We start from the raw sequence: 15,491 nt of genomic DNA on the forward strand, positions 1-15,491 counted from the left end.
GCAGACTGCTTTATCTAGCTTTACTTAGAGATCACAGTTTAATCACTGTTAAAGCTGCAATATGTAACTTTTTGGGCGACCTAAGAAAAACAATCACATTGACAGGTCTCTAACTCACATTTGTATCTCATTGACAGCAAGTCTAAGAAGCAGTAGATCTGTTCCATGTGCTCTATTTCTATGCTTCCTATTTTAAATCTTTTACTTTGGGTTTTGTACACCAGCTGAAAATACAATAACAAAAATATATTTCACAGCGGTTTAGATGGTACAATGATTCTCTATACCATACTGGCTTGTTTTCTCACATAAACTGAAATTAGGTGAACTATTCAAATTTTAGCAACCAGGAAATGGCGGAGCGATTCCTGCATAGTTGATCTTTAAGTTTATTGCCACAAGTTGACATCAGTTGTCGTTACCGTTTGTCATAATTATGGAATCATTATATAAGCCTTATGACTGAATGTTCAAGAAAATGTCTATCTTAATAGTTGAAGAACTTCAATGAGTCCGTAAATGTATGTTTGACCATCCACCTCTCATTGCTCGGTCCACAGTGAGACGTTACCAGTGGAGTACCTGGGTGGGAAGCAGTTGTGTATGAACCAGTACTATCAGGTCCTGTCCTCATGTCGCGTCCCCGGCCTGAAGAGGGACTCGGTCAACCATGCCCATCGCTCCAGGCCTCCCACTCACATCACTGTGGTGCACAACTTCCAGGTAAACCAAGAAAGACCTATGGAATTTAGTGTAGTCCAAAGGTGTTTATTTCACGCTTTGTCAATGTGTAATTACAAAGAAAATAATTCATCTGCACACTCTTTAACTCCGATGCAGTTGATTGTTTAGACATCACAGCTACTGTACACCTTGCTAAATCAGTGTGGTGGTCATTATTGTACGCTACAGGAAACATGCATCTGAAAACTGAGCATTTTTTTATTGGACAAGGCCAAGTAGTCTCACCCTGTTTCAGACCGTTTGGCTCATGACCCAGGTTGAGCATTTTCTTCTGTCTACAAGTTAATTGTGAATACATACTTTGTCTCACTCTCTCTCCTGTCTCTACTCCATCAGTTCTTTGTCCTTGACGTGTACAACAGTGATGGCACCCCGCTGACGGTAGACCAGTTGTACATGCAACTGGAGAAGGTTTGGAGCTCGTCCCTGCAGACCAACAAGGAGCCCATCGGCATCCTCACCTCTAACCAACGCAACAGCTGGGGCAAGGCCTACAACAACCTCATCAAGGGTGAGAAAACAAGTAGATGAGGTGGTGCAAAGGCAGCTGTTAGTTTTTACTCAGTTTGTCAGCACCTAATGGACAACTAAGGAAAGCTCAAACCAAGTTTATTCACCCAATGGGTCAGACAGCTGAACAGACAAAGACTTATTTACACAAGCACTGGTATTTAAACCTTCCTCCTATGCTGAGTCTCCTCCTCATCTGGATAGCCAATACACCTCTGTTGCTAGACAGGACTTTAGTGAGATCTGTTCTTCATTCGACGTGACCTCGGCCCATATTCCTCAATCCTCCCCAACTCACGGCTTTCCTGTTGACTTGTACCAGACTGTGGCCCGTTCCCCTTTCCATAGGATATCTGATGTCTAACATGATCATGTTCTGACAGAATGTAAACATTCTACATTCCCCTCTCTCCCTCAGTAACATGAATAAGGATATTTACATTTTTCAAGTTTAGAAGTCAGAACCCATCACAGGGAAAGGGGCTGTCTCAATATAGTGGTTTCCTCTCTTTGAATCCATTCACTTCAACTGTGCTGATGTGGAAGAACTGGGTCAGAGGTGAGAAGTGGTTTAGAACTGGAGTCAAATTAGATTAGAACTGTGTTTACAACTGGGTTTGGGTAAGTGTGAATAACAAGTAGGTTGGTGTTCGTCCTTTTCTCCACTTAGATAAGACGAACAAAGACTCTGTGCGGGCCATCCAGAAGAGCATCTTCACAGTGTGTCTGGATGCTCCCATGCCCTGCGTCTCAGACGAGCTGTACCGCAGCCGAGCCGCTGTCCAGATGCTCCACGGTGGGGGCAGTCGCTGGAACAGTGGCAACCGCTGGTTCGACAAGACTTTGCAGGTGACGCTACACACACACACCGATGCTCCACGGTGGGGGCAGTCGCTGGAACAGTGGCAACATGTACATTAACTCACACAGAATACACACACACATACACACTGTATGTATCTTCCTCTTCTTGAAGTAGAAAATAGTAAAAATAAAGAAAAACCCTGGAATGAGTAGGTGTATCCAAACTTTTGACTGGTACTGCATTTTATTTTTTAAACACTGAACTTATTTGACTGAAATCCCTGAGTCTGTGTTGTCAAGTGTTCCTGACTTTCCCGTTTCCAGTTTATCATTGGAGAGGACGGGTCATGTGGTCTGATGTATGAGCACGCCCCTGCTGAAGGCCCGCCTATCGTGTCCTTGATTGACCACGTCGTCGAGTACACGTAAGTACACTGTTGGGTCATCTCATTCATTTACAAAACACGGTCTCTTCAATCACTCGCTCATCCCTGTCGTGCTGACTTTGTGTAGAGCAGCAACAAAGGAGATCTTCTGTCAATCTTTGGCCAACTCTACTTCAGACATGTAAAATAATTTATTGACGTCAATGGAAGATTTGTGGGAAATGTTGATCTGCGCCATCGTGTCTGCAGGTCTAATTCCCTTAACCCTCAGGTCATGGTACTTGTTTCCTGTCATGTTTGTGATCTACCAGGAAGAAGTCTGAGATGGTGCGTACCCCCATGGTCCCCCTGCCGATGCCTCAGAAACTACGCTTTAACATCACGCCAGAGATCAAGAAGGACATTGAGAAGGCCAAGCAGAACATGAACATGTGAGAGTGTAGATACAGTTGAAGTCGGAAGTTTACAGACACCTTAGCCAAATACATTTAAACTCAGTTTTTCACAATTCCTGACACTTAATCAGAGTAAAAATTCCCTGTCTTAGGTCAGTTAGTATCACCACTTTATTTTAAGAATGTGAAATGTCAGAATAATAGTAGTGATTTATTTCAGCATTTATTTCTTTCATCACATTCCTAGTGGGTCAGAAGTTTACATACACTCAATTAGTATTTGGTAGCATTGCCTTTTAAATTGTTTAACTTGGGTCAAACGTTTTTGATAGCCTTCCACAAGCTTCCCACAATAAGTTGGGTGAATTGTGGCCCATTCCTCCTGACAGAGCTGCTGTAACTGAGTCAGGTTTGTAGGCCTCCTTGCTCGAACAACGCTTTTTCAGTTCTGCCCACAAATTTTCTATAGGATTGAGGTCAGGGCTTTGTGATGGCCACTCCAATACCCTGACTTTGTTGTCCTTAAGCATTTTGCCACAACTTTGGATGTATGCTTGGGGTCATTGTCCATTTGAAAGACCCAAAGACCAAGCTTTAACTTCCTGACTGATGTCTTGAGATGTTTCTTCAATATATTCACATCATTTTCCTACCTCATGATGCCATCTTTTTTGTGAAGTGCACCAGATCTTCCTGCAGCAAAGCACCCCCACAACATGATGCTGCCACCCCCGTGCTTCACGGTTGGGATGGTGTTCTTCGGCTTGCAAGCCTCCCCCTTTCTCCTCCAAACATAACGATGGTCATTATGGCCAAACAGTTCTATTTTTGTTTCATCAGACCAGAGAACATTTTTCCAAAAAGTATGATCTTTGTCCCCATGTGCAGTTGCAAACCGTAGTCTGTTTCTTTTTTTATGGCGGTTTTGGAGCAGTGGCCTCTTCCTTGCTGAGCGGCCTTTCAGGTTATGTCGATATAGGACTCGTTTTACTGTGGATATAGATACTTTTTGTACATGTTTCCTCCAGCATCTTCACAAGGTCCTTTGCTGTTGTTCTGGGATTGATTTGCACTTTTCGCACCAAAATACGTTAATCTCTAGGAGACAGAACGCATCTCCTTCCTGAGCGGTATGACAGCTGCGTGGTCCCATGGTGTTTATACTTGCGTACTATTGTTTGTACAGATGAACGTGGTACCTTCAGGCGTTTGGAAATTGCTTCCAAGGATGAGCCAGACTTGTGGAGGTCTACAATTTTTTTTTCTGAGGTCTTGGCTGATTTCTTTAGATTTTCCCTGATGTCAAGCAAAGAAGCACATAATGTTCTGGAATTTTCCAAGCTGTTTAAAGAAACAGTCAACTTAGTGTATGTAAACTTCTGACCCACTGGAATTGTGATGCAGTGAATTATAAGTGAAATAATCTGTCTGTAAACAATTGTTGGGAAAATTACTTGTGTCATGCACAAAGTAGACTTGCCAAAACTAGTTTGTTAACAAGAAATTTGTGGAGTGGTTGAAAAACGAGTTTTCATGACTCCAACCTCAGTGTATGTACACTTCCGACTTCAACTGTATATACAGTACATAGAAAGGTGTGTTCTAGTTCTATGTGTGAGAGCTAGCTACGTGCTACATACCAGAGGAGGCTGGTGGGGGGAGATATAGGAGGATTGGGGCTCACAGTAATGGCTCACTGTAATCAAACATATGGAAACCGCACGTTTGACTCTGTTCCATTAATACCATTCTAGCCATTACAAGGAGCCCATCCTTCTATAGCTCCGCCCACCAGCCTCCTCTGCTACATACATGCCTTGGTCCTGGAGGGCTACAGGGGTCCCGGCTTTTTTTCCAGCCCAGCGCTAACACACCTGAATCAACCAGTCTTATTTTCCAGACCTTAGTTAAATATTATACAGGCCTATGGATATATTTCAGAAAAATAGTTTGGATGTATTCAATTATGAATTAATATATTTGTATAGGCCTTCCCTGTAATATTCTGCGTTGTGACATCTACCCCCCAGAATGGTTCATGACCTGGATGTCAAAGTCATTGTTTTCTCCCACTTTGGCAAGAACGTCCCCAAGACCCACAAGATGAGCCCCGATGCCTTCATCCAGATGGGACTACAGCTGGCCTACTACAGGTGAGGATACGCACTATGCTAATTATGTTTCCGTTCTTATTTCAGTTACACTGCAAATAGTCTCGTGTAGCCACACCTCCAAAATCACATTGTCACGCCTCCCTTCGACTTTTAGAGAATTGTGTCTTAGTCAAAACGGTTTGAATGGAACTCTTTTTTTTTATTGGATGTTACATTTCAAGAACCCTCTCCCACATGCCGTTGGTGCTCACTGCTGGTGCTACGTGTTATGTTATCATCACTGTTTTTAGACTGGGTAGGACACATTTTGCGGAGTTGTTCAGTATGCTAGTTTACAACAGTGCAGGAAATGGAAGAAACCCTGGAGGAAAAGCTGAATTGTGTTTTGCCAAAAGTGTGTTCTACACATACAATCGACATTGATCAACATATTTTGTGATTTAATCAGTGATTTCCTGGCCCTCCTCACACACTGTTGCACATACGACACTAATCTAGTAAGCACCTTTGATTTACAGCAGATTCCCACCGCTATTTAGCTAACTTTCTACCATGAACTTCCCCAGGCTTCACATTTAGTGAATCCTGGTTTTCAACAAGGATACAAGACCTATGTCATGCCTGCATTGTTTAATAAAAATATGAGCTGGCGCACACCCAGAAAAATTATTTTGTGTGGAGGTGCTGACTAACGGCGAATAAACTATAGAAATAGAGTCGCACACTCTATATAAACTCCCAATAATTTATTGGGTAAATCACAAACGTTTCGGCATCACTGTGCCTTCTTCAGGGTAATGTCATGAATACTTGAACCAGGTTATGAAGACAAACAGTGCAACCAATGACAATAGTGAGGGGTGTGTCATAATGATTAAGTTAATTAGAATGAATTGCGTGAAACTGTTAAACAATAGTTTGTGCAATATTAAATATATTAGGCTATTATCATATGGAAACATAATTGAGTGGTACATAATATTAGCATCAACATACATTATTGTTTAATTAAATTTCACATATTTAATTGTTTCCTATTTCATTTATATTTGTTACATGTAATCTTTTGGTTCAACCTTAATGCATAATAAGCATCATCAACAGGGTTTACGCTAATAAGCTGTAGAAAGAATACATCAATTTCTAAGACTTGTTCATAAAATAGAGAATTGTTCATAAGAAAGGCCTGAGATCAAATGTCAATATTCAGACCACTAGATGGCAATGTTATTAGATAGGATATCCAGTAAGCCTCCTTTTGTAGTAGTAGGATCTCGATGTTACCTCCTCTCCTTAGTAGAGCAACATGCTCTATGCCTGTGTATTTGAGGAAGGAGATGGGATGGTTAGCTTCAACAAAGTGAGCTGCTACTGGATAGTCAATGTTCTTACACCTGATTGAGCTGTGGGGTTCAGCTCTGCGTTGTTTTAATTGTATTTTTGTTTGTCCTACGTAGGCTTTTCCACATAAACATGTGATGAGATAGATTACTCCCTTGGTCTTGCATGAGATGATACCCCTTTAATTATTTGTTATTCTTATCTCTTACCTTTTTTTTTTTGAACTGCATTGTTGGTTAAGGGCTTGTAAGTAAGCATTTCACTAAGGTCTACACCTGTTGTATTTGGCGCATGTGACAAATAAAATGTGATTTAACAGGGATTTTTTAGGCCTGCATTGTTTGGCAATGACCAGTTGAGGGCACCAGAGAGCAAAATATTCTCTAACCTAACTCCTACCAGCCTTAAACTGTACCAATGCAATATAACTGGGATCTCTTTCTCTCAGGATGTATCAGCGGTGCTGTGCCACCTATGAGAGCGCGTCTCTGCGTATGTTCAAGCTGGGTCGCACCGACACCATCCGCTCCTGCTCCATCGACTCTGCTAATTTCGTCAAGGCCATGGACGACCCAGCCAAACAGAATATAGAAAAAGTGACCCTACTGGAGAAGGCTGTGAAAGCCCACCGGGCATACACTGACATGGTGAGTGAGTGCTGCACAGTCTAATAGAAAGGATAGATACCCACACAACAGGCTTGGGGTCAATTTCATTTCGATTCCGGTCTGTCTGACAAACAAAAACTCACGGACGACTAATAAAGCTCAAACCAAGTTTATTCACCCACTGGGTCACACAGCTGCATAAGACAATGACATGTTTACACAAGTACATATGTATACCCTCTACTGGGCGGAGTCAACTCCTTGCACATCTATCAAATCAAAGTTTATTTGTCACGTGCACCGAATACAACAGGGGTAGACCTTACAGTGAAATGCTTACCTACAGGCTCTAACCAACATTGCAAAAAAGGTATTAGGTGAACAATAGGTACAGTGGGGCAAAAAAGTATTTAGTCAGCCACCAATTGTGCAAGTTCTCCCACTTAAAAAGATGAGAGGCCTGTAATTTTCATCATAGGTACACTTCAACTATGACAGACAAAATGAGAAAAGAAAATCCAGAAAATCACATTGTAGGATTCTTAATGAATTTATTTGCAAATTATGGTGGAAAATAAGTATTTGGTCAATAACAAAAGTTTATCTCAATACTTTGTTATATACCCTTTGTTGGCAATGACAGAGGTCAAACGTTTTCTGTAAGTCTTCACAAGGTTTTCACACACTGTTGCTGGTATTTTGGCCCATTCCTCCATGCAGATCTCCTCTAGAGCAGTGATGTTTTGGGGCTGTTGCTGGGCAACACGGACTTTCAACTCCCTCCAAAGATTTTCTATGGGGTTGAGATCTGGAGACTGGTTAGGCCACTCCAGGACCTTGAAATGCTTCTTACGAAGCCACTCCTTCGTTGCCCGGGCGGTGTGTTTGGGATCATTGTCATGCTGAAAGACCCAGCCACGTTTCATCTTCAATGCCCTTGCTGATGGAAGGAGGTTTTCACTCAAAATCTCACGATACATGGCCCCATTCATTCTTTCCTTTACACAGACAGATCAGTCGTCCTGGTCCCTTTGCAGAAAAACAGCCCCAAAGCATGATGTTTCCACCCCCATGCTTCACAGTAGGTATGGTGTTCTTTGGATGCAACTCAGCATTCTTTGTCCTCCAAACACGACGAGTTGAGTTTTTACCAAAAAGTTCTATTTTGGTTTCATCTGACCATATGACATTCTCCCAATCTTCTTCTGGATCATCCAAATGCTCTCTAGCAAACTTCAGATGGGCCTGGACATGTACTGGCTTAAGCAGGGGGACACGTCTGGCACTGCAGGATTTGAGTCCCTGGTGGCGTAGTGTGTTACTGATGGTAGGCTTTGTTACTTTGGTCCCAGCTCTCTGCAGGTCATTCACTAGGTCCCCCCGTGTGGTTCTGGGATTTTTGCTCACCGTTCTTGTGATCATTTTGACCCCACGGGGTGAGATCTTGCGTGGAGCCCCAGATCGAGGGAGATTATCAGTGGTCTTGTATGTCTTCCATTTCCTAATAATTGCTCCCACAGTTGATTTCTTCAAACCAAGCTGCTTACCTATTGCAGATTCAGTCTTCCCAGCCTGGTGCAGGTCTACAATTTTGTTTCTGGTGTCGTTTGACAGCTCTTTGGTCTTGGCCATAGTGGAGTTTGGAGTGTGACTGTTTGAGGTTGTGGACAGGTGTCTTTTATACTGATAACAAGTTCAAACAGGTGCCATTAATACAGGTAATGAGTGAAGGACAGAGGAGCCTCTTAAAGAAGAAGTTACAGGTCTGTAAGAGCCAGAAATCTTGCTTGTTTGTAGGTGACCAAATACTTATTTTCCACCATAATTTGCAAATAAATTCATAAAAAATCCTACAATGTGATTTTCTGGGGAAAAAAATCTCATTTTGTCTGTCATAGTTGAAGTGTACCTATGATGAAAATTACAGGCCTCTCTCATCTTTTTAAGTGGGAGAACTTGCACAATTGGTGGCTGACTAAATACTTTTTTGCCCCACTGTAAGTAAAGAAATAAAAACAACAGTAAAAAGACAGTGAAAAATAAAAGTAGCGAGGCTATATACAGGCACCGGTTAGTCGGGCTGATTGAGGTAGTATGTACATGTAGATATGGTTAAAGTGACTATGCATATATTATAAACAGAGAGTAGCAGTAGCGTAAAAGAGGGGTTGGCGGGTGGTGGGTGGCGGGACACAATGCAGATAGACCAGTTAGCCAATGTGCGGGGGCACTGGTTGGTCGAGCCAATTGAGGTAGGTATGTACATGAATGTATAGTTAAAGTGACTATGCATATATGATAAACAGAGAGTAGCAGCAGTGTAAAAGAGGGGTTGGGGGGGGGGCACACAATGCAAATAGTCCGGGTAGCCATTTGATTACCTGTTCAGGAGTCTTATGGCTTGGGGGTAAAAACTGTTGAGAAGCCTTTTTGTCCTAGACTTAGCACTCTGGTACCGCTTGCCATGCGGTAGTAGAGAGAACAGTCTATGACTAGGGTGGATGGGGTCTTTGACAATTTTTAGGACCTTCCTCTGACACTGCCTGGTGTAGAGGTCCTGGATGGCAGGCAGCTTAGTCCCAGTGATGTACTGGGCCGTACACACCACCATTTGTAGTGCCTTGCGGTCGGAGGCCGAGCAATTGCCGTACCAGGCAGTGATGCAACCCATCAGGATGCTCTCGATGTTGCAGCTGTAGAACCTTTTGAGGATCTGAGGACCCATGCCAAACCTTTTTAGTTTCCTGGGGGGGAATAGGCTTTGTCGTGCCCTCTTCACGACTGTCTTGGTGTGTTTGGACCATTCTAGTTTTGTTGTTGATGTGGACACCAAGGAACTTGAAGCTCTCAACCTGCTCCACTACAGCCCTGTCGTTGAGAATGGGGGCGTGCTCGGTCCTCCTTCGCCTGTAGTCCACAATCATCTCCTTAGTCTTGGTTACGTTGAGGGATAGGTTGTTCTTCTGGCACCACCGGCCAGGTCTCTGACCTCCTCCCTATAGGCTGTCTCGTCGTGGTCGGTGATCAGGCCTACCACTGTTGTGTCGTCTGCAAACTTAATGATGGTGTTGGAATTGTGCCTGGTCATGCAGTCGTGGGATTAACAGGAAGTACAGGAGGGGACTGAGCACGCACCCCTGTGGAGCTCCAGGGTTGAGGATCAGCGTGGCAGATGTGTTGCTACCTACCCTCACCACCTGGGGGCGGCGCATCAGGAAGTCCAGGATCCAGTTGCAGAGGGAGGTGTTTAGTCCCAGGATCCTTAGCTTAGTGATGAGCTTTGAGGGTACTATAGTGTTGAACGCTGAGCTTTAGTCAATGAATAGCATTCTCACGTAGGTATTCCTTTTGTCCAGGTGGGAAAAGGCAGTGTGGAGTGTAATAGAGATTGCATCATCTGTGGATCTGTTTGGGCGGTATGCAAATTGGAGTGGATCTAGGGTTTCTGGGATAATGGTGTTGATGTGAGCCATTACCAGACTTTCAAAGCACTTCATGGCTACGGACGTGAGTGCTACGGGTCGGTAGTCATTTAGGCAGGTTACCTTAGTGTTCTTGGGCATAGGGACTATGGTGGTCTGCTTGAAACTGTTGCTAGGCAGGAACTTCAGTGGTGCCTCTCCTCGGTGTAGTCATTGCCCTGCCTCCTATGTGTGTATGTCATAGGACTGTTCCTTCTCCCTTCATCTGACCTGACCTCGGCCCACATTCCTCACTCCTGCCTAATCCACGGCTGTCCTACCTTATCTGTTGACTGAAACCAGACCGTTGCCCTTCTCTCCATAGGATACATGAGATTTAACCAGAACATGTTCTGACAGAATGGAAACTTTCTCACACAGTAGATATTACAAGTTAGAAGTTTGAATCCAACAAGTCAATTCAGAAATTAAACCATATTCCAAATGTTCCTAATTGAAAAGCACTGAGGAGAATTGTAATGGAATTGACCCCAACCCTATGGCACCCTATTTACTCAACCTTCATCAGTGACAGAGTACTGCACTCACTAGTGCTGAGCGATTAACCGTTAGTTAGTTACTGTAGTTAGTTTTAGTTTTTTTAAACATCTAATTGACAAACGTCGGTTTAATAATTTGAATTTAGTTTTTTTTTTTGTGAGCTCAATGCGCACATTGCGCTGTAGTTTCTCTAGAGATAAATAAGATCGAGCCCGAACTGTGCAATGTAGTAGGGAGGCCAATATTCCACATAGTTTAGCACAGAAAACATGGTAATTAACTACAATGACCATAATCCATTGCGTGCCCGCCTACTCGTCCGGTCTGTGTGGAGATTACTATACCTCAGTAGTGTGGAGCAGACACAGAGAACGTGTGATCGAGAGGTATAGAAAGCAGCTACTTCGAGGTATCTCTTCCTGAAAATACGTGATCTAAGGGATTGATAGTTAGTATTTACATTGAAGAACTACTAAAATAGTGATGTTGTCAGACAGCGTAGGCAGCAGCTCTATAGAGATGAGATGATGACTGAATGAAATAATAAAGTCATCAAATTAAACCAATGTAATATACACAACTGAAACATCCTATTAAAGTAATGTGAATAAATTATGGTTAATAAGGGATTAGCAGTAATGGACAGTCATTACCATTTTATTAATTGTTTTATTCTGTGTTACAGCATTCAATCCGCATAGTACATTTAATGTAAAAAAATATATATATATATATATATATATATATATATATATATATATATATTAAATTACGAATCGAAATAAAAATAAAAATGATTATTTTTTAAGAACCAAACCAACCTCAAAAATCACTATTCGCTGAACACTAGCAGTCCCTTATAATAAAATACATTAAAAGGTTTGAAGTGCACAAGTCAAGTGTGTTTTCCCAGTGTGTTTGGATCAATGATATAGCCTAAACACATCGTCAATGTGTATGAATATTAGATATAAATATGTATGTCTATGGTTTGGCTGTGTCCAGGCGATCCATGGCCAGGCCATAGACCGACACCTTCTGGGGCTGAAGCTGCAGGCCATCGAAGACCTGACCTCCATGCCTGAGATCTTCATGGACACCTCGTACGCTGTGGCCAACCACTACAACCTTTCCACTAGCCAGGTAAATAGCTTATGGGACGTTTCATTGTCGCTCATTGTTGTTTTCCGATCTGGCAACACAATATGGTGGCTGAACAACCATATGACAATGCAGTGACAGTGTTTTTTATTAAACCATTTTGGATGAATTACTGCTAGTCTGACGTAATTGGTTGATAAAACACTGTGCCGTAGTACTGAAGTACTCTTTCCTTGCGTGTCTGTCTGCCCTGCACGATTGGGACAGGTGTAGCGAAGCTTAACAATTAGCTATTGAGCTAATGTTGTCAGTGGCCGACACTTAGGGTCAGCCAAGTGTCATCTTGGTTTGCTCATTTTTATACCTACACCAGCAAGCTTAGATCCCTATGTAGCTAACTTCTAATGACTATCTACTGAATCTACTTAGGGGGTCTAGCTACTGAGGCTACTTAGGGGGTCTAGCTACTTAGGGGGTCTAGCTACTGAGGCTACTTAGGGGGTCTAGCTAATGCTCATACCGTAAGAAGTAAGCTTGCCCGCTCCCCCCTTCTTTCTCCTCCCCCAAAGGTGCCAGCCAAGACGGACTGTGTGATGTGCTTCGGACCCGTGGCACCCGACGGCTATGGCGTGTGCTACAACCCCATGGCAGAACACATCAACTTTGCCGTGTCGGCGTTCAACAGCTGCAATGAGACCAATGCGGCCCACATGGCCGAGAGGCTGGAGCAGGCCTTGCTGGACATGAGGATGCTGCTGGAGAGCACCCCCAAGGCCAAGCTGTGAGAGGCAAACCGAGATAGACCTAGTTCAGGGTCAGACTAGGCTTGGCTGAACACTGCTTCAGACTTAGGCCCACACAGACTGTCTGATACAAGGCAGCTTAAGACCACTTCAGATGGTCCAAGGCCTATGCCACCATTGACCGCTCGCCTCAGACCTGGTTCAGAGCCCGGCCAGGCCACCATTGACCGCTCGCCTCAGACCTGGTTCAGAGCCCGGCCAGGCCACCACAAACTGATACAAGATCGATTAATACCGCTTCAGACCAGATTCAGGTGTTTTAGCTAGTACATGGTTGCCATCATTACGGTTGCGGTTTGGTGTACAACATCAGTTTGATGGCGTGTTGTTTATATGACAGATTGAAAGATTTATTGACTGTAATATTAAGACTATTAAATTCACGTTCATTGTTCATCAAAAAAATTATTCAGGTTTACTTGTACAGATCGAATCATATTCTTTGTATTGCAATCATAATTGTGGATGAGCCAGTGGCAAAACAATAGCCTGGTCCCAGATTTATTTCTGTACAAGACCATAGGTGTTGGCAAGACGGCACAAACAGATCTGGAAACAGGTTAGCAAAATAGAGTTTGAGGAGTGGATCACTAAAAAGAGTGAATCATTATGGCTGTGTTTAAATTGTGTATAATTAAATTAATAACAGTATGTTTGAGATTGTAGCAAATACAGTGCATGTTATTTGGAAGAGAAAGTGTTTGAGGTGGACACCGGAACTTTGTACCTGCCTTGCCTTCTGGGATTTCCTTTTTAACTTTTTTACACTAATTGTGTAAATACCGGTGTTGGGGAAGCTACTCAAATATAGTTTACCAAGCTACCAATTACTTCACACTGGAAGAAGGTAAGCTACACTAAAGTTACCCATAATAAAACTATAGTTACTTTGAAAAAGTAGTTCACTACATCCAAACTACTTTGTGAATAAGTATATGTAAATACTGCAAAATGTAGTTAAATTACTAGTTGAACTATGTGTAGTTTACTCCCCAACACTGGTAAATACAGACATTTCAATTTTGAAGGTACTTGTGTGTGTGTCTGGGTTCTGAATGCTGTAAATAGCACTGGTTATGTACTTAATACTGGTGATTAACATTAAACAATTGTTTGTGAAAATCATCCAAGTTTCAAGCCTGGTATATGTACACTCAAAAATATATATATATATTTTTTATAATTATATTTTAAAAATGAATTCCAAAAACAAACGTATACAGTGGGGCAAAAAAATATTTAGTCAGCCACCAATTGTGCAAGTTCTCCCACTTAAAAAGATGAGAGAGGCCTGTAATTTTCATCATAGGTACACTTCAACTATGACAGATAAAAATGAGGGGAAAAAATCCAGAAAATCACATTGTAGGATTTTTAATGAATTTATTTGCAAACTATGGTGGAAAATAAGTATTTGGTCAATAACAAAAGTTTATCTCAATACTTTGTTATATACCCTTTGTTGGCAATGACAGAGGTCAAACGTTTTCTGTAAGTCTTCACAAGGTTTTCACACACTGTTGCTGGTATTTTGGCCCATTCCTCCATGCAGATCTCCTCTAGAGCAGTGATGTTTTGGGGCTGTTGCTGGGCAACACGGACTTTCAACTCCCTCCAAAGATTTTCTATGGGGTTGAGATCTGGAGACTGGCTAGGCCACTCCAGGACCTTGAAATGCTTCTTACGAAGCCACTCCTTTGTTGCCCGGGCGGTGTGTTTGGGATCATTGTCATGCTGAAAGACCCAGCCACGTTTCATCTTCAATGCCCTTGCTGATGGAAGGAGGTTTTCACTCAAAATCTCACGGTACATGGCCCCATTCATTCTTTCCTTTACACAGATCAGTCGTCCTGGTCCCTTTGCAGAAAAACAGCCCCAAAGCATGATGTTTCCACCCCCATGCTTCACAGTAGGTATGGTGTTCTTTGGATGCAACTCAGCATTCTTTGTCCTCCAAACACGACGAGTTGAGTTTTTACCAAAAAGTTCTATTTTGGTTTCATCTGACCATATGACATTCTCCCAATCTTCTTCTGGATCATCCAAATGCTCTCTAGCAAACTTCAGATGGGCCTGGACATGTACTGGCTTAAGCAGGGGGACACGTCTGGCACTGCAGGATTTGAGTCCCTGGCGGCGTAGTGTGTTACTGATGGTAGGCTTTGTTACTTTGGTCCCAGCTCTCTGCAGGTCATTCACTAGGTCCCCCCGTGTGGTTCTGGGATTTTTGCTCACCGTTCTTGTGATCATTTTGACCCCACGGGGTGAGATCTTGCGTGGAGCCCCAGATCGAGGGAGATTATCAGTGGTCTTGTATGTCTTCCATTTCCTAATAATTGCTCCCACAGTTGATTTCTTCAAACCAAGCTGCTTACCTATTGCAGATTCAGTCTTCCCAGCCTGGTGCAGGTCTACAATTTTGTTTCTGGTGTCCTGACAGCTCTTTGGTCTTGGCCATAGTGGAGTTTGGAGTGTGACTGTTTGAGGTTGTGGACAGGTGTCTTTTATACTGATAACAAGTTCAAACAGGTGCCATTAATACAGGTAACGAGTGGAGGACAGAGGAGCCTCTTAAAGAAGAAGTTACAGGTCTGTAAGAGCCAGAAATCTTGCTTGTTTGTAGGTGACCAAATACTTATTTTCCACCATAATTTGCAAATAAATTAATTAAGAATCCTACAATGTGATTTTCTGGATTTTTTTTTTCTCATTTTGTCTGTCAT

At 42.6% G+C, this 15,491-nt stretch overlaps 1 protein-coding gene across 1 annotated transcript in view; it reads left to right on the top strand.

Annotated features, from left to right (window-relative positions):
• crata (carnitine O-acetyltransferase a) overlaps positions 1–13,893 on the top strand; it is a 43,992-nt gene extending 30,099 nt beyond the window's left edge. Inside the window, exons 5-13 of the mRNA XM_038971369.1 lie at positions 561–723; positions 1,081–1,255; positions 1,925–2,103; positions 2,383–2,483; positions 2,756–2,875; positions 4,870–4,992; positions 6,743–6,941; positions 11,870–12,007; positions 12,535–13,893. Coding sequence (XP_038827297.1) covers positions 561–723; positions 1,081–1,255; positions 1,925–2,103; positions 2,383–2,483; positions 2,756–2,875; positions 4,870–4,992; positions 6,743–6,941; positions 11,870–12,007; positions 12,535–12,750 — 1,414 coding nt within the window. The 3' untranslated portion in view covers positions 12,751–13,893. The remainder of the gene's footprint in view (positions 1–560; positions 724–1,080; positions 1,256–1,924; positions 2,104–2,382; positions 2,484–2,755; positions 2,876–4,869; positions 4,993–6,742; positions 6,942–11,869; positions 12,008–12,534) is intronic.
• The last annotated feature ends 1,598 nt before the right edge of the window (positions 13,894–15,491 follow it).

This window comes from Salvelinus namaycush, chromosome 31 (assembly GCF_016432855.1).
Source record: "Salvelinus namaycush isolate Seneca chromosome 31, SaNama_1.0, whole genome shotgun sequence".
Lineage (NCBI taxonomy): Eukaryota > Metazoa > Chordata > Actinopteri > Salmoniformes > Salmonidae > Salvelinus > Salvelinus namaycush.